This window comes from Coloeus monedula, assembly GCF_965178545.1.
Source record: "Coloeus monedula genome assembly, chromosome: 7".
NCBI lineage: Eukaryota > Metazoa > Chordata > Aves > Passeriformes > Corvidae > Coloeus > Coloeus monedula.
The window spans coordinates 26,271,158-26,295,382 of NC_138787.1; the positions used below are offsets into that span (position 1 = coordinate 26,271,158).

The following is a 24,225-nucleotide window of genomic DNA, read 5'->3' on the forward strand; positions in this document are numbered from 1 at the left end:
ATTCCTTTTACTAATTTTTAATTATTTTTGCTCATTTCCCGCTGCTCCGGGCGTGGCCCGAGGTGCGGCTGCCTCCCGTTCCCGAGGTCCCGCCCCTGCCCGCCCGCGCGTCTCCCCGCGGCGGGGGTGGCCCCGGGAACAGAAAGCCGACGGTGTCTCCTCCCGCCCCTCGCGGCCCGGCCCTGCGGAAGTGACGCTCGGGCGGGCGCAGCGCGGCGCGCGGCGGCCATGGGCAGGAAGGAGCGGGGTGAGCGGGGCCGGGAGGCGGCGCGGGCCGGGGCGGGGGGACCCTGGGCGGGGGCTCGTCACAGCTCCCGCTCTGCTCCCAGATAAGAAGAAGTCCAAGAAGCGCCATTACGATGACGACGAAGACGATGAGGACGAAGGTGCCGGGAAGGAGCCGCAGGAGGCGGTGCCGTCGGCGGCGGGGAAGCAGGTGGAGGAGAGCGGCACCAAGGTGGACGAGTACGGCGCCAAGGACTACCGGCTGCAGATGCCCCTGAAGGCCGACCACAGCTCGCGGCCGCTCTGGGTGGTGCGTGCGCGGGGGCGGCGGGGCCGGGCGGGGCTTCTCTCGTGGAGAAGCCGGGACTGCTGCGGCGTCAGGCGGGGACGCGCAGGGCGGGCCGGGGTGTGCGGGTGGAGAGCCGCGGGGTCGCATTGGAGCGGGATTTGCTGCGGTTCGGGGCGGGTGCGTCCCCTGGGCGCCTGTGCTGCCGAGACGGGAGCATCGGGAATGCCCAGGGAATTGCTCCAGCCTCAACAGCCTCCCCGCGGGGCCCCCGCTGTCGCGGGTGCGCTGCGGACCGGGCAGAGTACAGGAGCATCTCCGGCACGCGTCTCAGGGAGGGCTGTAGAGCAGCGCGTTAGCTGATGACACGAGAGGGATCTGTCAGCGCAGTGACACTGCAGCGGGGTTTGTATGTTGGAGTGAAACCGCTTTAAGACAGGCTGGTCTCATCTTCTGTAACTGGAGCCGTTTGTTTTCTCTGCCCTTTGAAAGGGACGTCAGTAAACTTTCCCAAGGCCTGGCGAGTGGTGCAGCATCAAGGGAAGAGATGGTTGCCCAGCCAGCGTCTGCAGGGTGCCTGTCACTGAGTGCTGTACAGGCACCTAGTGCTGACACCCAAGTGCTATCATTCATTCATTCATTCATTCACTCACCATAAAATGAGCAAGGAGTTATGTTGTTCAGGCAAATGGGGCTGGAAGCTTACCTCTACACAAGCAATTTGTTTAGCATTAAAAAAGGAGAAATACCCCAGCGTGTTAGTCTGGAAAAGCCTTTATCGATCTAGGTGTGATTTATTCATAGTGCCGTGGAAGGGACACAGACAATGCCTGGGACATGCCTGGACCATTTCAGAAGACAAAAGTTACATGTTTATTCTTTTTCTTGTAACTTCATTATAAGATTCAGTTCAACTAGCACTGTTGTGCTTTCAGCATTTCTTTTTATTTCTGCAGGCTCCCGATGGCCATATATTTCTGGAAGCCTTTTCTCCAGTTTACAAATACGCACAGGACTTTCTAGTTGCCATTGCTGAGCCTGTGTGCAGACCCACCCACATCCATGAGTACAAGCTGACTGCCTACTCCCTGTACGCTGCCGTGAGTGTGGGCTTGCAGACAAGTGACATCACTGAGTATTTGCAGAAACTCAGCAAGACTGGTGTCCCAGATGGAATAATTCAGTTTATTAAGGTAAGGCTATTTTATGGCATTGGAAATACATCTGTTGCTACTAATGAATTCATTTCCTGCTGCCCCTGCCTAATTGATTTATTATTTTTTGATCATTCATCGTTTTTAACTGCCTTATTCTTCTGTTACTGTTTCAAGAGAACTTTTTTTTTCCTGTCTTTTTGCATGGCATATTGCTGCATTGTTTTCATAATGTATCCTGTGTAGGATTTATTTTTAAAAGTCCATTAAAGTGTCTTTGCAGATACTTTAAGCCAGTATGACTTGTACATGGGGAAAGTTTCCTCAGATTTGCCCTGAAGGATAACTGAGAATGTGGGAAACAGTCTGTAATAGTGGGGCACTATAAGACAGCCTGCCTTATCCTGCAAGTGTGCTCTCACAGTCCTGGAAGTAGATTGAAATGAGGTATAAAAAGTGAATATCTGTGCCTGATCTCCTGCATGAGATGATGTGAGTGTCTTTTGAAAATGCCTTTTCAGGTTTGTTCCATGAGCATACCAGCATTGCAAGTAAATGTTTTGTGGCATGGTGTTTCCTCATAAAGACCTAAAGCCATTGCAGTGTTTGGTCCTAAATATGGAATCTCTCTTTTGCATGTTCCTAATGATTGCTCTCTTTGCTTGTAGCTGTGTACCGTCAGCTACGGGAAGGTGAAGCTGGTTCTGAAACATAACAGGTAGGTGGCTTCTTCCTTAGCTCTTGTGGCAGGAAGCCCTCCAAGTGCACACTTGTGCGTGAGTGAGTGCTCTCAGGAGCTCTGGAGTCTCACAGCTGCCAGCTGAGTGTAACAGCTCCCAGGTATCACTTTTACAGCTTTTGGAAGTATTTAATACATTAGCTGGTGAATTGTGTTTGGCTGTCCTGAGCTAGTGCTGGTTGTCATCACATTCTTAAAAGTAGTTTGCAAATTTGATATTGTAGCTTGTTTCTTTATTGCTTGGATTTGCAATATGTCCTTGGGGTTTTCAAATAATTGTTTCCTTCCGTCCTTCCTTCCGTCCTTCCTTCCGTCCTTCCTTCCGTCCTTCCTTCCGTCCTTCCTTCCGTCCTTCCTTCCGTCCTTCCTTCCTTCCTTCCTTTTAGAGAAGCTTTCCACAGCTGTCCTGCAGTCTTGTGTATTCTGACATGTGTTCTGTTATTCAGGAAAGATAAGCAAATCCAGTGACAAGAGGTGGGTGCTTGTGTCTGGATTGAATCTGATTTGTTTTAAAGCTAGAGGATAATGCTGGAAGGGGCCTGGAGAAGTAAAATATGAAGCCTCATATTTTAACTATGATCTCCAACCAGCATCATCATTGAGGAATTCCCAGAATGCACTAGTTCTAAGTTTTTAGGTGGTTTGTGTTTTGGAAGTTTGGGGTTTTGTCTTTTGGGCTTTTTTGGTGCTGTGGACAGGACTTGAAAACACCAGATGCAACATTTTCACAAACTTGCCTCAGTTCAGCTTCAAAACAATTTACTTCACTTGCATGTCACAACTGAGACCTGTATGTGAGAAATCCGTGTAGGCAGTTTTGCTGGAGTTTCGCCACTGGTGTTATGTTAGAGAGTATTTGAGCAAGATGGATGGATAACTGCACAGTACATGATGCTTTTGGTATGAGGCATCTTTTAAACGTTTAGGTTGCCATAATGTCTTTATTTTTAAATTAGCACCCCAAGATTGGATGCTTGAGAGTGATCTGGGACAGCTGTGCATTGAATCATCTATGCCACTATTCCTGTGAGTTATTCAGTTGATGAGTTCATAAAAATGCTTTCTTTTATTCTTTAATTTTAGGTATTTTGTGGAAAGTACCCACCCTGATGTCATTCAGCAGCTTCTGCAAGACCATGTGATTAAAGAATGCCGCCTGAGAAATGCTGAGGGTGAAGAGACAGAGCTCATTACAGAGACATTCACAAGTAAATCAGCGGTATGTCCAGTCATATTCTGAAATTACTGCAGTGACTGGAGGTAACCGCAGTGACTCTTGAGTAGTTTGGACTGGTTATTGTTTGCTTTTTGTATCAGCTTCTTTCTGCCAGCAACAAACTTTAATGAGCCCAAATCTGGGGGGAAGAGGGGAGCCCAAGTGTGTCTCTAATGAAACCTTTCATGAAAATTGATGTTCCTCTATTTCAGATTTCCAAATCCAGTGAAGGTGGCCTTGGTCCATCAACTTCACAGGGAACAGATGCTCAGAATAAGCCAGACGTCCCAGCTGACTTATTTGAGTTTTATGAACAGATGGACAAAGATGAGGAGGAAGAGGAGGAAACGCAGACGGTGTCCTTTGAAGTCAAGCAGGTATGAATATTGCACAGAAGGACATAAGCATGAGAACTTACTAGGAAGTACTGTGGCTCTTAGTTTGGTAGGGGAGATCCTTGGAAGTCATTAACATTTATTTCCTTTTACCTTCCAAAATTTAGAATCTTATAGGGTGGTAGGCTGGGCATTGTTCCTTCCCAGCCTGCAAAGCACGATGCTCACAGGCCAGAGAGGCTCCAGGGACTCAGGGAGGTTCCCGTCAAATGTGGCTGACTATTAGTTAGTGCAAGACAACTGAGAATTCAGTGGAGTGCTGCTTTCAGAGAGCTTTTTTTTCCCCTTTTGCTTTTGTTTTGTAATTTGTGGTTGCAGAAGGAACTCTTTCTTGGTGGTTCCAAGTTCATCACTTGAGAAAGGGAGCTGGAGGTTGTAGCACAGTCCTTGCTTGACCTTCAGAGAGCTTCTATAGAATTTCTCAAGTTGTTTTTGGAGTAAGTGATTCTAACGATGCCTTAGGAGGGGAAAAAGGAATTTAAAAAAGGACAACTTAGTAGCTGTTTTTTTTATTTGAAAAAAAGCCAGTGCAGACCAACAACCTCTTGGTGATTGATTCAGCCTGTCATTGTCTTGGAATAACTTCCATACAGGGTATGGATGTTTTTAAGGTAACAGATGTGCAACTTTGTGTAATATAGAGAACCTTTTGTGTCTGTTACTGAGCTCTTCGTTGCAGGACTTCAAGCTGTAGCTTAGTCATTGCCAGGTAAGCAATAATCTGAGCTGAATGTGTTGTGTTCTTCCATCTCCCTGAAGAGCCCTCTCTAATATTAACTGTTGTTTAAAATGTTTAGGGGGTGGGCTGATCACAGGTAAAGTTTCCGGAGTAAACCTTAGCTCTTGCAGACTTCATAAGCATAAAAAATAATGCAATTTCACTTGGTACTATATAACATAGTTGTTTTTAGGGAAAAAGAACTTAATTCAGATGTGGAGAATTTATTAACTGAAGCTTTGTTTCCTCTTCAGGAGATGATTGAAGAACTTCAGAAGCGTTGTATCCATTTGGAGTACCCCTTGCTGGCAGAATATGATTTCAGAAATGATTCTGTGAATCCTGATATTAATATAGATCTGAAACCTACTGCTGTCCTCAGGCCCTATCAAGAGAAAAGCCTAAGGAAGATGTTTGGGAATGGACGAGCCAGGTCTGGTGTTATTGTCTTGCCATGTGGTAAGTTTTGTGTTGGTGCTTAGACAACTTGTTCTTTATTTGCTTGTAGTAAAGTGAATTCCAAAGATGACAGCTGCCTGGATTTCACACAGCAGCAGGGACTGTTTTGGTCGCAGTGTGCAGAGTCCTGGTGGGTTTTAGTGAGCAGGTGGCGAGGCTGTGCTGAGGGAGAGCTGGGTTGCAGAGCTGTCGGTGTCCCGGCAGGGGCTGGGGAGCAGCTGTGGTACCTTCACATTGCCAGTTGTGCTTCCACTGTGCCCTCTGCCACCTCTGCTCATCTTCCCGTGAAATGTAAAGCTGTTGGCAGTGGAATTTGTTCCTTGGTTGGGAATAGGGAAATTGCAGGGAGCTGGCAATACAAAGGTGGCATAAAGGGGCGTCCAAGGAAGAAAAGAGCTTGTGTGCACAAGTGCCGGGCAGGGGAGTTTGAGGAAGAAATGAGAAACATGCAGACTGAGGCAATCTACAGAAAACGGGGAAAAAACGAGCAAACAGGAGATTGTGTGCCAGTGCTCTCAGTATTGGGGGAGGGGAAAGCACATGGGATATGGCGAGGGCCTGAGAGTGCGTAAGGGGTGCTGGCGTGTGAAGGATGGGAAGATTTACAGACTTGCTTTGTAGGGGAATGTGCATAACTGGCAGGGACAGAGGAATAGATTGCCCTTAGGAAAGCTTTCTGTAGCCAACTGTAATTTAACATTCTTTTGAAATTAAAGAGCATTAAAATGGTTACTTCTAATTGTCAAAGCCATTGTTTACAGTTATTTTCTTGAGGAAATACAGTTGTGTTTAGTAGACAATCCAGCTGTTTTTTAAGAAGCAAATACTTGATCTCTTTAAGGCTATTGTAGCAGAGAAACAGTGAAGAATTTGCCCTTACATGATTTCATATTCTCTCACAATTCTCCTTTGTTTTTTTGTTTTGTTTTCCTCCTACTCCAGTGGTGTCTGAGAGATGGCTAATGAGTGTCACTCCTCCTGCCCTGCAGGTGCTGGCAAGTCTCTGGTGGGAGTGACGGCTGCGTGCACTGTGCGCAAGCGGTGCCTGGTGCTGGGGAACTCTGCGGTGTCTGTGGAGCAGTGGAAGGCCCAGTTCAAGATGTGGTCCACCATCGACGACAGCCAGATCTGTCGCTTCACGTCTGATGCCAAAGACAAGCCCATTGGCTGTTCTGTTGCCATCAGCACGTATTCCATGTTGGGGCACACGACCAAAAGGTCCTGGGAAGCAGAAAGAGTAATGGAGTGGCTTAAAAGTCAAGAGTGGGGCCTTATGATACTGGATGAAGTCCATACCATTCCTGGTAAGGAAAGGGCGTGCAAACCTTCCACGTTGCACGCATTGTTGATGTCTCTCTGTTCTTTTAGAAGTGGTGTTTTTTTGCTGTTCTTCTCATGATTAGTGGAGTAAGTAAACCCATGGTTCAGGGTTTTGAGACAAGTAAACTGCCTTGTTCTACTTCTTTTTTTTCCCCTCAATACTGCATAGTTTAGCAGACCACTAGTTTTCTGAAATCCTTCAAATTAGACACTGTGTTTTTGTAATGGCAGTGTAAAGTACAAGTTCCTCCGTGTGGGTTGATAAAGTGCTCTTAAAATACCTGAATTACATTTGCATAATTTTGCTGCAGACATATTTGAACAGGAGAGGAATTCATCTGCCGCCTTCTCTTTCATGCAGTGGCACTGCAGGCCAGCTTTTAATATTTATGAGTGACCGTAATGATTGTCATCCAGAAATAGCTGTTGTCCTTGAAATTGCAACGTAATTGATATCTATACTACTGGAAAGTAATAATGTAGTATTAAAGTGTCTGTGGAATGATCCTGGATAAAAATACCACCCAGGATTCTGTTAGCAGTTCTGCCTTATTCTCATTTGAATATAATTTGGTGTCTACAGAAGTAATGGATTTCAGAAATGGACCTTGATGATTAATTGCCATTTTGTCAAAGTAGCACAGTGCTGGCACTGTTCTGTCACTTTTGTTCTTACTTGGTTTTATAGAAATGAAGGTATAGCAACTCCTCTGTGATCTCTAGCAATACTAAAGATGAATAATTCTGCTATATCCTGCCAGTCCTGAATGTGGCAGTCAGCCAAGAGTCCTTGTGTCATAGTTCTTTCCAGGAAATAATACAGACCTAAACCAAGCCATGTAATCTCTGAATATATTAATTTTCTCTTGGGGAATGGGAAATAATAAAGATGCCAGAAGGTTTACTGAGATTTTCAGAGTACATTTGACGATGCAAACTAAAGCTGTAATCACGGTGAAGTTTTGCTGTAACACAGATTTGTTAGGAGTGTATGTGGAATGGGGTACAATTTCCAAATGCTGTGCTTGCCTTATGTTCAGGAGTTGATGAAAATGTCTTTTAAAGTTGCAGTATTTATCTTCTAAAACCATTCAGGAAAGCTAACAAAAAATTTGTCTTGGATTTCTTAGCAAAAATGTTCAGACGTGTGCTCACTATTGTACAAGCTCACTGTAAGCTGGGGCTGACTGCTACCCTGGTCAGAGAAGATGATAAAATTGTTGACCTGAACTTCCTGATTGGACCAAAGCTCTATGAAGCCAACTGGATGGAGCTGCAGAACAGTGGCTACATTGCTAAAGTCCAGTGTGCTGAGGTGATGCTCTGCTTTTTGGTACTATTAGTGTTTATTTAGTATGCTTATAACTTTGAGAAAAATTCTTGCAGCTCTTAAAACAAAGAATGATAGCAGGAATTTTAAAAACTGTAAGAAAACACCTCTTTATTTCAAGCCTGAACATATGAGGATGAAACCTGAAAACATAGGACTGGATCTCACCATTCTTTCCAGTTTAATGGTGTGACCTCTGTTCTTTCCAGCATAGGGGTGAGAGGCAAATCTGGTTTCACACAGGCACATTCGAAAGTTAAAGTAATCTTTCTGGGTCAGATGGAAAGTCTAACACAATGTATTGTCTCTGGTAATTCACATGGAAGATACCTAGGGAAGAGTATAAATTTCTCCAGGCTCTCTGTTATTTACAAGGTTTCCGTGTAAGCATTAGTGGATTGCTTTTTCATGAACTTGTCTGGTCTCTTGAATGGAAGTAGTTTTAGCAGCTGCAGTGTGTTACAGTAGAGTTTTACAAAAGTTTCTTTTCTGTTTGGGGTTTTTCATCTCCATTGTTTGTGGGGATTTTCTGTCTTTGTTTGCTGGTTTGGGGGTTTTTTTTGTCTTTGTTGTTGTGATGTTTATGGTGTTTATTTATATGGTGGTTTATTTTAAGCCTGTCTTGGTAATTCCATGCAATTTTCCCTAGCTGTGGTACTGGAATAACAGATGCAGATGCAGGTCAGCTGTTCTCCTTTTGACCACTGTGCAAACTGGAGGTTGTAGAAAGGAAAAACCCCACTGTTTTGAACTCATAGAATGCAAGTGAAAGGCACCTAGAAAATAACCTTTGAAGGGAGAGTAACCAGTCCTCAAATTCAGGTTTGCATTTAGACACTTTGGTTAGTTCTGCCATGCAAGTATAATTCTCAGTCCCTGAACTGCCCTTTAGTCATTGAAAAATGAAGCATGGGCTACCTTTTGTACTGAATGATGGGAAAATTCTGCAAGTTTATATTCCTTAGGGCCAGTGTTTTGAACTAACATTTGATGGCTCTACCAAAAGCAAAGAATAAAAAAGCCCAGTATTGATGACTGATAAATGATGAGTCCATTACGTGCACAACTGCTTTGCAGATTTGTTTGGATTTTCTTGGCACATGTCAAGGAGTAGCATCACTTGGCTTATTCCCCACAGCCAGGAGAGGTGTCTGGCTCACTCTTTAAGAGCAGTTCTTTCCACGTGGCCAGAGAGAGCAGTGCTGATGTCTCATAGGGCAGGTCATGGTTGTTGCAGGTGCTGCTCTTTCGCTGCTCTAAAAGAGAATGAGCATCACAGTTTAAAAAGTTACACAAAGTTTAAAAACAGACAACAAGCCTGTTCTTCACTTGTTCTTTCAGTGTTTTGTAATTTACAAATAATCCCTTTCTGAGCAGCCATACCAAGTCTTTGGATTGGAGTGCATGTCTTGCAAAATGTAAAAATTAAAATATCATTGGGGTGAGAAGTAGATCTTGCCCATTTCCTAATCCAGAAGAGAGTGTAAATACAAAATACATGGGCTTGCCATGTACTCAGAGAGGCACTGAGCAATAGATTAAATTTTTTACTGTAGTCAAATATTCAGTATTCATATCTCACTGTCGCTTTGATGTGATTGTCTTCTGATTCAAGAGTTTTAAGTCTTTCATGTAGACAGCACACAATAACAATAGAGCCTATTCAGTGCATGGATTTATTTTTATTGTAGTCAAAGGATAATAAAAGCATCATCTGGCATTTAACTCACTGGACAAAATATTTTGAAACCAAAAATTAGTTCTTATCAGTACAGAACAATTCATGTTGTTTAAATAAACTCCTGTAAATTGTTGTTAACTTCCTTAGCTGAATGGTGGTTATGAAAGAGGCTTTTCTCTGCAGTATTTTGTTAATTTCTATTGTGTAATGGACATGAGGGATTAACACGTGTACAGCAGTGAGTGTTTCCTAAATTATGTGCCCTGTGGATAGTGTCATACATTATCAACAGTCTCATTTCATTGGCTTAAACTTCATAATGTCTTCTTTTTTCATGCTACAGGAGAAAAAATAAGCCCAGACTTACTGAAGTACTGTGGTAGTTATTTACATAATGAAAGAACTGCTTAGGGATGTCTGTTGAAAACTTCTAGTCAATCCTAGTGTTTTGGATATTCCAGACTCAGTAGCTGTTAAAATAAAGGTCACTCCTATGTGGGTATATGAAGAAAGATGGGTGAATTTGTTCGGTAATGAAGACAAAATGTGTCTCAGCTTTCAGAATATGGATGAAAATTAGTCTTTATTGGAAAACGCTTTGACTGCTGTGAAAGGGAGACTACACAGACAGTTCATTCCCTTAATTACTGCTTTGTAAAATGTAGTAGCATTCAGTACATTATTTAAGTGTGAACATAAAGGAACTATCTTTCAGTCTTGCTCCAGTCCCCTTGTCTATTTCTGTCATGGATCTCAATGCCAGAGCATAACACTGAAATGTTGATGAGGTTAAACAGATTTTAGCAGTGCAGGAGACTTCACTGACTGGCAGCTTTTGTTTTGCTACAGAAATTACTTTGTTAAAATCTGTGGCCTGCACTATACAGGAAGTCCTAATGCATGATCATCCCCCAATATCTTTTCAATTCCCACTGGGATTAAATAAGTAAATAATGGAGCATTACTTTGTGTGTATGTTTTCTAATTGTAGGTCTGGTGCCCAATGTCTCCTGAATTTTACAGAGAATATGTAGCTATCAAAACAAAGAAAAGGATACTGCTCTACACCATGAACCCAAATAAATTCAGAGCCTGTCAGTTCCTGATTAAGTTTCATGAGCGACGGAATGACAAAATCATCGTCTTTGCTGACAATGTGTTTGCACTGAAGGAATATGCAGTCAGACTTGGGAAGTAAGTGTTTGCTACCAATGATGGCATCCTCCTTCCATGACAATTTCCTTGCAATCTCACAGCTTTCAGTAGTCTTTGATATTTTTTGTAATGCTGTAACTCCAGTCCACCTGCATAAAAAGCTCAAGAGGCTATTTTGGGATGAACCGTATTGGCCCTGTGACATGATTTCAGTGTTTGAAAAGAGTCTCTGTTTAGCATTTGTTTCAGAAAAGTTTACATCCAAGATTTCTTTGGAAGATCTAGTATTTTATTTTATGTTATGTTATGTTATTTTAAGTTATTTTATTTGTATTAGTAAAAGCCAGTGGAAAAATGAGGGGCTTTTAGAAATATCACTAGAAGTATTTCTTTAATGGATGGCAGCTTCCCCTGTCTCTCAGAGACAAAGGTTTTCAAATATATACACTCTGGATCTTTCAAGATGTTCTGAGACCCAGGGCCTCCCTCTTCAGATTCTCAGAAGGTCTTACCCTTGACAAAAAAAAAAAAAACCTAAGACAAGCTTTTTTGGGATCTGTGCTGTGTTAGTGCACTACCTAGAACTGCAGTAATTGTTTAATAAACTAGAGGATGTTTCTCCCTAGAGCTCCTTGGTTACCTTAAATGACTGTAACATGAGTGCAGTTACAGGAGGCTGTGCAAACAGATTTTAATGAGGGGTCAGCATCAGTCTGTTGGTAGGATTTGGGGAGGGATGATCAGGGAGAGTTTGTCAGGGTCAGGCATAGAGTGATTATTGGGAAACATAACCATATAAGCTGTCCTCATCCTTTCTTTGACAAGCCCAAATAATGCCTTGCTTGCTGGAAGCTGTGGGGCATTTTGATGGTGTATGATGTCATGTCTAGGAATTTCATCAGTACTCCTTAGCAAAACCACAAACAAGCCTTGCACTTTCCAAAATTCATGATCAGGTCTGACTGCAGTTTAAGGGCTGTGTTGTGCTGGCATGCTGTGACATTAAATAGCAAGCAGAGCTAATGGTGGTGGATGAATTCCAACATCCATGGTCTCTTTCATTATTTTTTTAATTTGTCTGGACCGAGATTAGCTGTAATGATGCCTCTGGAATGTCCTAGCACTGTTCGGTGCACCACAGACAAAGTCTTTAGCACAGGTGATGATGGGAGAGGGGGGGATGCTGCAGCGCACAGCAGTTGTAAGTGGTGTAGATGCTGTGGAAATGTGGCAGGAAAACCAGCTGAAGAAATAGTAGGGGGCCCCTTTTTATGTTTTGGCGTGTGTTCTGTGTTTCTCACATCATTTATGGAGCTCCAGGTTATCCAGCTGTCACTATTAGAAAGAGAGGAGGCTTGCAGTGCTGGACAAAGGTGAGGGAGCCTTTGTTTTACAAAACTAGAGAGTTTTGTATCAGTTTGCTGTCAGCAGGCTAAACCAAAGAGAACTGTTAGTTTGTGCAGGACAGGAATTCTGTATGTGGAGGAGAGAGCAGCCCAGCGGGTACAGCAGGAGTGCTGTGGCTGTGTGCCCGTGAGGAGTACAGCTCCCACTGCCCTTCTCGTGGCCTGACGGAAGCATGCGGGGTGAATGGGCTCCCAGATGGGGGCAGAGGTGGCCACGGTCCGGCTGCCTCTGCTGGCTCCTCCCTTAACCCCCTTGCCCTTGGTAGTGGGGAACTGTCAGAGAAAGACCGTGCACATGACAGGAATTATTTTGATTGCAATTTTTGGGGCCATAGAATTCAAATTTGCTTAGCCAGCTTTCCCTCTGTCATGAGTCTGTCATCCAGTATAGCACAGCTCGTGTGCTGACTGGTTTTACTGGTGTTAGGAACATGTTTAAACCTCTGTTTCTGAAGGACTGTGTCTCTGTCGTTTTGTCAGTTATGCCAGTTAATGGGAGAGGAATCTATCTTTGCAAATCCCTCAAGTGTCTTTTTGCAGTAAGGAAAATGAGTCATTAAAAAAAGAATCCATTTAGCACTCAATGTTCTAGATTCAGAAAAGTACTCAGGAGTGTCAATGAATTACTGTCAAGTAGGATCAGGGCAAGTTAAAATGAAGGATTGATAGCCAGGAGTTGAGGATTATTCTGTTCTTAGTACAAAATGTGTTTGAATGCTTTCTTGGTGGTCTTAAGAAAAAGAAGGCTCAAAAGTGCTGTAGGTGCAGTTTAAATCTGCCATTTAACTTCACAATTTAAATACTAAATGAAATTTAAAATAACAGTTAAAATATTACTGAATGCTACTAATTGAATAATGATGGTACTTTTTCAGAGTTGACTCATTTGCCACTTTCATTTTTTAGCTTTTTTTCTGAAAGCCTGCTTAAATACACTAAAGAGGAGAATCAGAGATAACTAGGATTGTTTGGTAAAAAACCCTAGAATAAAGCTGATAGTAGAGAAAGCAAGAGGAGCCAGTGCACAGAAATTAGTTGATAAGAATAGAAAACCTTAGTCCTGTGCACAGCCATGTTTATATTCAGCTACCATTCATGTATGTGCAATACTAAATGAAAAAATTGAGCTTGGTACCTTGTGTTAGAAATAATTTATGGAAATGTGAACAAAACAATAACTGCAAAACTTCACTCGTACTGTTCGGAGATGCTTGGTAAACCAGCATTTGGAAAATTAGTGCAACAGATGACAAAGCAGTGGCTGTGCTATCCTGCATGCATCTGACTGGTTTTGTGTGGGCTTTGCTCTTTCTAGCTTTTTGGTTTTTTAACTCTGCTTAGGCAGGAATAAAACAGACAGACCCTGGAAAATTTCTAGCCATCCAAGTTATTCATGAAGTCTGTGGGTGACTGAGAGTTTGTGTGAGCCTTTGGGATTGAGACATTAAATGTTCCATGTGATTCATTGTCAGACATTAGAAAAGGCAGGTGAAATGCCACTGTGAGCTGCTCATGGAATGTTTGGGGCCTTTTTCTCATTTCAGTAGGCCCAGAAGGTATTAGAAGGGGCAAGAGGTTAGCTTCAAAAGCAAAAATAATTTTCCCAGAACAACACCCAGCAGCCTGGTTGTGACACCCAGTGTATCCTTGATAGAGAAACCTGGATTTTCAAGTGTTTAAATAGGGAGCAAAGGTTGCAGCCATCAGTGTGCTAACTCAGTACATTTGAGGAGAAAAAATCTCCTTATTTTAACAGCTGCCTTCAGTCTTTCATGTAAGCTTAGCAAACGTATTCAGTCTGTTGATACACAGCTTCATTGGTGCACGTAATTGCAAAACATTTGTGACTGTCAGAATTTCTTTCTGCCTGACTGGCTTGCTGCAGAGGGTTCCACAAACCCCTGGGAAGCTGCCATGAAGAGCCAAATAAGCTAAAAGTAAACTGAAATCTGTACCAGAATCTGGTTTGTTTTCATATCTGCTTAAATGTGTACTGCACTCCCTGCCATGGTACCTCATAAGAAATGAGTGAGAAATCTTGAATTTATTTAATTTGCAAATGTTGTGTTCTTTTCAGACCCTATATCTATGGTCCTACTGCACAAGGGGAAAGAATGCAAATTCTACAAAACTTCAAGCACAATCCAAAAATCAACACTATTTTCATTTCCAAGGTGAGTGAGTACATTCACTGTGTCCTTGTGCCTATCTTCAGAATGAACTTTAAGAGTCAGCTGCACATGCATGGTGTGCATTTGACATCTTTGTATCACAGCCCACAAAGAAAGCTGTGCTTTGTATTTCATGTTGGCTGGGGAAATGTGGAAATAAAAGACTGCTCAGAGGGTGCTGCTCTGTTGCAGGTAGGGGACACATCCTTCGATCTGCCCGAAGCCAATGTTCTCATTCAGATTTCATCCCATGGTGGGTCACGAAGGCAGGAGGCTCAAAGACTGGGACGGGTGCTGAGAGCCAAAAAAGGTAAAGGAGGTGGTGGCTGGGCTCTGGGCCTTGGATCATCGTATCCTAGAGCAGGAGAAACTGGGTGCTCATGAAGTATCTTTATACTGTCCTTGGATTATGTTTTAGTCAAAGAGAATATACCTATATACCAGTGAATGAAAATGAAGCATCTTCTGGGTCAGTAAATTTAGTGATGAGAAAACTTCCAAAGGACAAAAAAAGCTGAAAGAAAACTGACTTTTTGTTCTTTGACAGTTCTCTCACTTTTTCATTCCTTGATACTTCCTTCAACATGAAATTGTTTGTAAAGAATCATAGTATTACTCTAACAAGCAAGCCTGTAGAAATCGCTTTTTGATACTGCGGACTACTTGCTTTTAAAAATTGGATTTGGTTTTTGACTCGTATGTTTTTGTAAAACGTGGCCAAAGGAATTTTTTTTTGTTTAGAAAAATTATTCTTAAAATACTTTCTATTCACACTTAAGCTCTGCACACACTTCATGTGCAGTTTGTGCTTGTTACAGGTGAGGCTTTGTTTGAAAATGCAAACAAAACCCATGCTAGTGAATTGACAAAGTCTTGGTGAAACCCTGGATTTTAAAAGAGAACCCTGTTACCGGGGTAACAGGCCTTTAGGACTGTAAGTGTAAAAAGATCATTTATACACAGCCTGGTATATGCTGGTCTTCAGATAGTCCTATGAATTCTTAGCTAAGTATCTTTGTCTCACTTTTTTAATTCAAAACCATTGCAAATTCTAGTTTACGTGGGTAAAACTTTCCCTTTTTCTGTTGAGCTTTTTTGACATGCACAGCAACCTTGCTCTTGGCTTTTCACTTCTTCTTGACATAATAGACTTTAAAACAATTTTATCTTTCACCTTGCCTACCAGAATAAAGCAGCAGGTTCTTCTTAGAGCACCTGTGTGGTTGTGTTAGTCTACATTTCCTTTTCTGTTTTTGTCTTTTCACCTATCCTTAAGTTACTGAGCACCAAAGTAGGGGTTTCTGTGCTGTGTCAGTTTATGCAAGGTCTGGGTGCAGCTAAACAATGCAATAGTTTTTGTGGGGACAATTTAAATTACACCTGTTTTCAGTATTTATTCCACTGTTGTTCTCTGTTGCAGTGTTCCAAGTGGAACTAATCACTGAGTGCTTTTGTCTCCTAGGCATGGTTGCAGAGGAATACAATGCCTTTTTTTATTCCCTTGTATCCCAAGACACTCAGGAAATGGCATATTCAACAAAACGGCAACGATTTCTTGTAGATCAAGGTTATAGCTTCAAGGTAACTTGTCCCTTCTATTTATTATGCTTGGGGCCTAAGAATGTAATTTTCATATTGTTTAATGTTAGTATTTAATCCAGTACTTGAGAATTCCAGTTGTGGAATGCATTAATGAAGTTTTTTCTCACAAGTGGAACTGCTCAGGTATTGTTTTATTATCTGTATTATTGTGAGGGCAGGTACAGGTAGCTTTGTACAGCTTCTGGAAAGGGGTTTTAACTTCAAACCAGGCACCCTGCAGAGTGCAGTGCATGGTCCTTCATGGTTTATGTTTGTGCTGTTCTGTTGTCCATCTGTGCAGGCCTCCCATTATTTGTTATTACACTGAGTCTGCATAAAGCAGTGTTGGGTGTTCTCGTTAGTGTGTCAGAGTGGGCAGCAGCAATTTAGACTTGCAAAACTTAAGAAGTGACAAATAAGTGCCAAAGAGCTCCAGTCTCAGACCAATATTCCACTATGTTGTCATCTTCCAAACATAACATCTCATTTTACCAAAGCTCCTCTATATGATAGATTTCATGGTGTATCTCATTTATTTTTCTTTTAATGCATGGACTGCCCCATATGCTCATCTGTTGGGCTGCTAAAGGCAGCAGAGTGTCATGACAGCTCTTGGGTTTAGGTAAATGATTCCTTTACAAAACTGGAGCTTACTGCTCTGATTTGAAGTCCTCCCAATGAGAAGCATTGATGAGAAGAATAAAAAATAAGGCTGTTCAAGAGCTTGTCTGTGTGAGGCACCAGTACAGGACATCCCCCTGAACTGCTGGGCTGGAGTAAATCACTGCTCTGGAAAGAGCAGTCCATTAAAGAGCTCTTTAGAAACAGACATGTCAGAGTCTTTATAGGTGAAAACTTTGTTTCCCTTTGTAGTGAATATGTTCTAACAAAAGTTGTAGATCAGTACTAAGCTGCAAATAATTACAGCAAATGCATCTATGTGGCTGTAGCCAGAAAGAGGAGAGCAGTCCCTTTACTTTTATTTGAATGCCTTGGATTCTAGAACTAAGAGGTTAAAATAGAGGGATTTCATTTTGCAAGGAAGGAGCTCTTAGTCCTAGGAGCTTTGGTGTAATGTGGGACAAAAGCAGTGCAAGTGGCCAGCTGAGTATCTGGAGCAACGTTTTTGCTGACCAGTACTGGAATGTTCTTTATTTGCAGATCAGAAACAAAACATTAGAATATCTATTTTCTTCTGTTTGCCAAACTTAGTCATCAAAGAATAGGAGACTCTACCTCTTCTTTAGGTAGTTATTTCAATGCTAAAGTCTTCTCCATCAGAGTTTGTGTTGCTAAATAACTAAAAATTCATTACTAGTTCAAAGGGGTAACAGTTTTCACTTTTTGTTTAGGACTTACTTTCTTCTTGCCATCTCTTAATAGCTCCATTCTTTGCCTTCCACCAAAAAGAGAACTGGAGTAATATGTTTTTGATAAGTCCACATATCTTGTCTTTGCTTCTTAAATATCAGCCTTACTACAGTTTACTGCTTGGAGTGTACCGCTAGCTGGTTTTTTTGGTTAGCTGAATTTTAAACCAGTAGCAGAAGAACTCTGTATATTAAAGAATTGGTGGTAACTTTAAACAGGGCATCAGTTGGACAGCTTGAAAGATGATGCAGTGGGAATTCTTTCCATTCTATGAGTCATGCTAGTACTGTTTTGCAACCAGAGCTGGAAACAGGCAAATGCAATTTAAAACTGATTTTTGTGACTTCTTTTTCTTTATTTTTGAGATGACCATAGCACATATCCTCCTAAATAAACAAGGAGGACCATAGTGTTCCTTTAGCCATGTAGGACAGATTGCTTCCATGAGTGGATTCTTCAGACTCAGACATTTTGTCAGGAAAACATCCTTTTTTCAAATTAGAAATTGCCACAAATAACAGCTCACAGCACTGACTATTCATTCCAGTGTTTCCCTACCCTATTTTTTAAAAGCAGTACTTGGCCACTAGTATGGATTTGTTTTACCTTTAACTTTACGTACAGTGTTTTTGTGATCTGCTCCAGCTGAGACTGCTGAGGTAATTAGTTTATAATTGTATTGACTCAAGAGGTAAGCAGGAAAGACGAGGAGGGGAAACACTACATATAATCAATGGCTGAATTAGAATGTCTTTCTCAAAACCTTGTCAAGTTGGGAACAGTGGGAAAACTGATTGTTATGTATAAACATATACTTACAGAATGCATTTAACTACAGGGAAAATTCTTGTGAAGTTTTCAAAATACCTCTAGTTAAAGTAAGCTGCCTGTTGCAAAGCTTTGTAACAGAAGCTTGAGATCTTTTCAGTTCTTCAGAAGTGGAGGTTTGTCAGCTGGTGGAGCCCATGGCTCTGCATTGCCAGTAGGTCACATGTGCCCTGTACCCACAGTTACCAGATGAGTTACTGAGAATTCCAAGGAGAGCAAACCTAACTGAAGTTACCCAGTGTCTATGTACTCAAAAGCTGGAAGAGTCCTTTTGCTCTGCTGCTGATGCTCTGTTGCAGGTTACTGCACTGTCTCTCAACAGCTGTACATCTCAGTTTGTTAGGATTTTTTTCCCCATTGTCCTGAATGCTTCTTGCTAAAATTCTCAGTCTCTGCAGAGCTAGTGGATTATTTTTGTTAAATATAAAATGCTGGTTCTTAAACTAGACAATCTAGAGCCTTCAACATGACACTAACTTTGCAGTAAGCTGAATGCATATCCAAGTTATATGTGCTTTGGTCAGGTTCTTGGTCAAGCTGGTATAAACAGTGTTTAGCTGACATCCTTTCCCCAGAGCTTTTCTTTCTTCTTTTTCATTTTTCCCCCCCCTAAAGGTTCGGCTTTTGCATTTCCAGCTAGAATATAACAAGAGATGTGTGTATATGTATATGTACATCACTTAGCAAGATTTTATATGTGTCTGTGCTATCTGTAGTGTGAAGTTGTTCTAACCATTAATAAAAGTTGAAGGCAGTTCCAACAGGATATGGAATCAGAAATCCTTGTCTTGGCTTTGAATAGCTAACAGTGAGGAGGAAGAACCCTCACCTTGTACTGTGCTCTGTTTCTTAGGTAATCACAAAGCTGGCAGGCATGGAAGAGGAAGAACTTTCATTTTCAACCAAAGAAGAACAGCAGCAGCTTCTCCAGAAAGTCCTGCAAGCATCTGACCTGGATGCTGAGGAGGAAGTAGTTGCTGGAGAATATGGTTCAAAGTCAGCTCAGGTAATGAAGAATTCTTTGAAAAGGATGACCACAGGTGGGGCAGAATTGGATCATTTCACTTCCATCCAATTCTAAATGCGATGTTGTCATTGATGACCTGGTATCTTTATGAAACATTAAAGAACAGGTTTATTTTTCTAATCTGCATTAGCCTTTAGCTATTGGAATAATTCACTTTTTGGGCACTTGGAAGAAATTAGACATGTAATTCATGTCTTTCTCCATCATATTTGAAGAAGAAGGTAACAGATCTAGTGTTACAGATTTTGAAGTCATTCTTTAAGTCATATGCAATGAAAATACTTTTAAAACCTCTGATCACACACTAAGCAGGTACTTACACTCCTTGTACTTGCAGGTGTCCCGTCGTACAGGCACCATGAGCTCCATGTCCGGAGCAGATGATACAGTTTACATGGAATACCACTCCTCACGGAGCAAGGCATCTTCAAACAAACACATCCACCCCCTCTTCAAACGCTTCCGGAAGTGACATCTTCACATGGGCGTTTTGTTGAAACTGTGGATCCATGTCTTTGTTCCTGTAGCTGAAAAGATGGAGTTGAAATTTATGACAGGTCCTTTAAAAGACTTCTTTATATGCATCTCTATAGCCACTTACTTACCAATGTATGTGCTCTTATAGGTGAATGGGAAAGCAACGAAGGAACTAAATCTTACCATGAAAATATTTTTACAAACTTTAGGATACAAATATGTCACAGCACATATTTTTTTGTGTGGCACTGGCTCCTTGTCTTATGCCCTCATTTCCTCATCCCCAGAGGGCAGAAGCATACAGGCCACTTTGTTCAAGAGAAGTACTTGTCTGGTTTTCAGGGTAATTAATAGATTTTATTTTTAACAGCTGAAGATCCTTTTTCAGAAGAGTCCTGAAAAGGTTTTGTAAATGAAGTTTGTAGTGATATTTGAAATATTATTTATGTGACTATTGTGTCTGCTCAGCAATATACTGTTTTTCAAAATGTTTAAATAAAATCATTCAATGAGCTGAACAAATCCCAAGAGGAGCACTTTACATTATATTTTTAAATCGAGAGCTAATTTATACTTATGACTTAACCTGTATTAAAATTCTAACAGATTGGTCAGAAATGTTTTAGAGTTTGAAGACAAGAAGAAATAGGGACTCTGTCTCCAAAGTAAACTCAAGGAAAGCATTAGTAGTAAATACAAATAACTTCTGTTCTCTTTCTCCTCATTTTTCTTGCTAGTGTTGAGAAGTTGCTCAAATAAAAGCTCTTTCTGTTTTATTTATATTCTATTTATTAACCATGCAATAAAACCTTCGTAACTGCTAAACAGTGCACTGTCACCACAGAAGTTATTACTCAATCAAAAAGCATTTTGACTTCTCACAAGGTGAGTTGGAAGAATGTGTGAAGGAAAGATTCCTGAGTTTGTTTTTTTTAATGAAGGCTGCAGTATAATTCTAGAAAATTATAGGAGAAATGGTGGTGGTTTGTGGCAGAAGAATGCTTTCTAAATAACATCTACTTAATAATGTAACATGATGCTTGGTGTTGTATTAAGAGGTGTTATTTCACTGATTGTAGAGCTTTAGGAACAACCTCTGTTGGTTCAAAATAGGTTGATATAAATCTTTACCATACTGGAAGGAGCATGCATGGTACAGCCATCCTGGTTGTATGACAGATGTGCTTCAAAAGAATACTGAATTCTGTTCCTTATTAGCATGAATTCACAAATCAAGACTAGAAATATTGGAAGCATAATTGAGAACAGATGGTGCTTGGTTTTGGTCTCTGTATCAGAATCAGGTAAACTGATCTGCTTCAGTTTAAACTTTGTTTAGGCTCTGAGTCCTACCCTGTAATACTTGGTTCTTTCTCTTGTGCTGAGTCTTCTGCCTCACAACCTGGAACCAGCCATGGCAGTGCTTGAGTGGCTTATATAGAAGAGATAATTGTGCAGTATTCTGGTGCTGATTTCCTCTCCCCAGTTTAAAGCACTATTTACTTCTGATAGTAGTTTGGACCAGCTCTAAAAATGCAAATGGCTTAATACTGATTCCTGTAATTGTGGAATTACTAGTAGTAGCTGGATTTAGGATGGCGCTGTAGTTCTTGTGTAGTAAATAATGATTAATGATCTCACTCTTCTAATTAATGTCTGTGTGGGATGCAGTACATTCAGCATCAAGTAAAGCATAATAATTCTACAAGGTATAAATGGCTCCATGCATCAGTGATAGCATCTTGGTATTCAAACTTCAGAGTTCATTACTTTGCTATGATTAAGTATGGTAATTGCTGCCTGCTGTTACTCCAGGCTGTAGCAGCAAGTGGCAGACTGGTACATTCACTCTACAGCTGAGTTGCTGCTGCACATGGCAGCACCTGTACCATAACAGGGTCAGTCAGCTCTGCTTTCCGGGCAGCTTGGTCACTGAGGAACTGCTGACCCCTCGCTGCTCCTGCACTCTGGCAGTGCACCCAAGGGTCACAGCTCCAGATCTGCAGTCCCAGCCCTCTAGGAAACTAAATTGTCCATAAAAGAACAGATAGTGTGGCAGAACTGTGATTCAGATTATGAGTGGTCTCAGAGGCAGGTGAACTCAGGGGTAAGTAAATTATTTCTTGGAAATCTGTGGATAGAGGAGGTGTGATTTTCTTGGATGTAATTCAGGTTTCCTTGTTGGAAGAAAAGCTTTTTCTCTGCTCCCTGGCCACCTCCTTAGTCTGAATTCCATACTGAGGAAACTTAATCTTCTTCAGGAATTGTCTTTTTTTAATATTTGCTGTTTGTGTTTCTGATAGGCTACAATACTGAAGCTTGTGTTTATGTGCCCTTCCTTTTTGTGGCAAACCAGCAAGTGTCCGAATGAAGATGTTAATCCCTGAGGGATGCTGCTGTCACTCATTAAAATGGCCTTCTAGACTAAAAGGGCACAGTGATGATGGGGTGGCAATTTCACAGTGTTACAGCTCACCAAAGCACCAAACTACAGCCAGTTCCTGTTTCTCTGGCTCCTTCTGCTCTCCTGATGGTCATTTTTTGTAATGCCATACTTTGTGTTTAAAAACTCTGGACTTCAAGGCAAGTGGTTCTCAGTATAACTTAGTGTCATATGCCCCAAGAGGCACAGGGCAAGGATCTAAATCTGTGAGAAGTCTGCAAGTAGAGCTGAATTCTTTACTGTTGATTCATGGGGTTTTTATTAAGGGTTGAACAGTAAGTCGCACACAGTGGCATTGGATTGCTTGTTCTGATTTAAATATCTTATTTCTTTACAATATTCAATTAGTATTTAGCCTGTTAAGTTCAAATCTGTCCTGTTTTAAGTAAAAAAAAAAAATCAGAATTCAGAAAGCATTTAAAATTCCAAAGAAGTAACTCCACAACTTGAAAGGATTTTTCAGAAGATGGATTTGAGGACAGTCAAAAGAGGCAAAAATTATGACTAACTGTATGGCTTTTTCAGTGAAAAAGTTTTAAACTACACTGAAAATTTTTGCTTACATTTCTGACAATGCAGCCCTTTTTCAGCTTTTATTTGCAAATGTTCTGAAGAGCCTGTCTGTGTAGTCTTAACTGAAGGTGTTACTTGGGCAAAGTTAAATCCCTCCTATCAAATCTCTTTTACTTCCATAAATTAGAAATTATTTATACTTGTAGCTATCTCAACAGTTATGTAAAATATACAGTACAATATTATACTGGATATCATAAAATGATGTTCAAATTATTACAAACCAGATATAGCCCAAGACTGTTAAAAGGTGAGAATAATTCTAAGAAAACAGAATTTCTGGTAAGATGATAATGTAACCATTGTCTCTGAATACCAGTGTTACTGACACAAAGGGCTTTGACTGAACTTTGTCAGAGTTCATCCAAAGAGGTGGGCAAGTTTAAATTGGATTTAGAAATAACTAAACAAAGGTAACAAAGTATAATTAATCAGACCATTAGGGGGTCTAGACTGGGAGAACAGCGGGACTGTGGATTTGAAGACATACTATCCAAAAATAATACATAGTCTAAATTATCAGTAAGCCAAATTTAGTTTATACTGTGATCCTGTAACATAGCAAAAGTTAACTAAAACTGAAGCATGTCTGCTGTGAAGGCACATGTGCTCCAACTTGTTTGAAATAACAAAAGTCCCAACTGACTTGTTACATAAAGCATATTTTCAGACTCTAAGGACCAACAGGCTTGGACAAATGTCATTGTTTAAAGAACTCTGAGTGTGTTTCCGAGTCAGTGTTAAGATGTCTGATAAATATATGTACCGAGAGGTTGTACAAGTAGGAGAAAATATTTATCTTTTAAGCCACATAAATGTGTTTTGGTTGGCTTGTGCTGATGGCATAACTCCTGCCTTCTTTATGGTTTGGTGGCTTGCTTTGGATTGGAAGGCAGTTTTGTATAATGGGTATTATACTCACCACTATTCCTGGGAATTCTGTGGCACTACTACAGGACTTCTGTTACCTGAAACAAGTCTTCATATCTGTGTATCAAGTGTTCATATCTGGGAGGAAAATGGGACCAGACAATACTAACCCCTCCACCACTTTAGGTTACCTTCTAAACCTTTCACCCTCTGCTCCTCTTTCAAATGTTTGTTGGCTCCTTTCCTTCACTCTTCCTTTCTCTTCTTCAAGTCTATTCTAGGAAACTTATTGCAGTTTCATCTATCTTGTCACATAAATTTTGGTGTTTACTCATAATGTTGACTACTGAACATCCTGCAGTTGGCAAGTTTGACCTCCAATTGAGATTCTGCAGTAGTAAGGATGTGAAGTGTGAAGGATGTGAAGCAGGAACATTAGTGGCACATATGTTCACTAAAACTCTAATTTGAAAGTCAAACAGAACCACACAATTATGATCTGGCATAGCAAAGAGAAGCAAATGGTTTAATTACACGTTCCAAGTTGTGGTAGCCCACATGTATTCACTCACATTCATAAACATTCCCTTCCTGTATTCAGCTATTGAACTGCCTTGCAATTTGGCTCTTGTTGTCTTGAGTATTCTTTTTGTACAGTTTATCTAGAAAACTTGTATCTGCACTGATGGGTTGCTATGGTATTACTGATAATTATTGTAGAGCAGTGTTTTAGTAGTGCACCACAGCTGCACCTGTTAGTGGCTCTGAATTTCTACTCCATCTAGCAAACTGCCTAGAAA

At 41.1% G+C, this 24,225-nt stretch overlaps 1 protein-coding gene across 1 annotated transcript; it reads left to right on the forward strand.

The window, feature by feature from the left end:
• The first annotated feature begins 202 nt into the window (after nt 1-202).
• ERCC3 (ERCC excision repair 3, TFIIH core complex helicase subunit) lies at nt 203-20,337 on the forward strand. The gene is made up of 15 exons (XM_082285353.1): nt 203-247; nt 330-535; nt 1,468-1,704; nt 2,334-2,383; nt 3,488-3,623; nt 3,833-3,997; nt 4,988-5,192; nt 6,182-6,496; nt 7,643-7,827; nt 10,515-10,717; nt 14,162-14,258; nt 14,448-14,565; nt 15,718-15,836; nt 18,889-19,041; nt 19,400-20,337. Exons 1-15 carry the CDS (start codon nt 229-231, stop codon nt 19,532-19,534), a joined length of 2,343 nt encoding a protein of 780 aa, XP_082141479.1. The 5' UTR covers nt 203-228; the 3' UTR covers nt 19,535-20,337.
• The last annotated feature ends 3,888 nt before the right edge of the window (nt 20,338-24,225 follow it).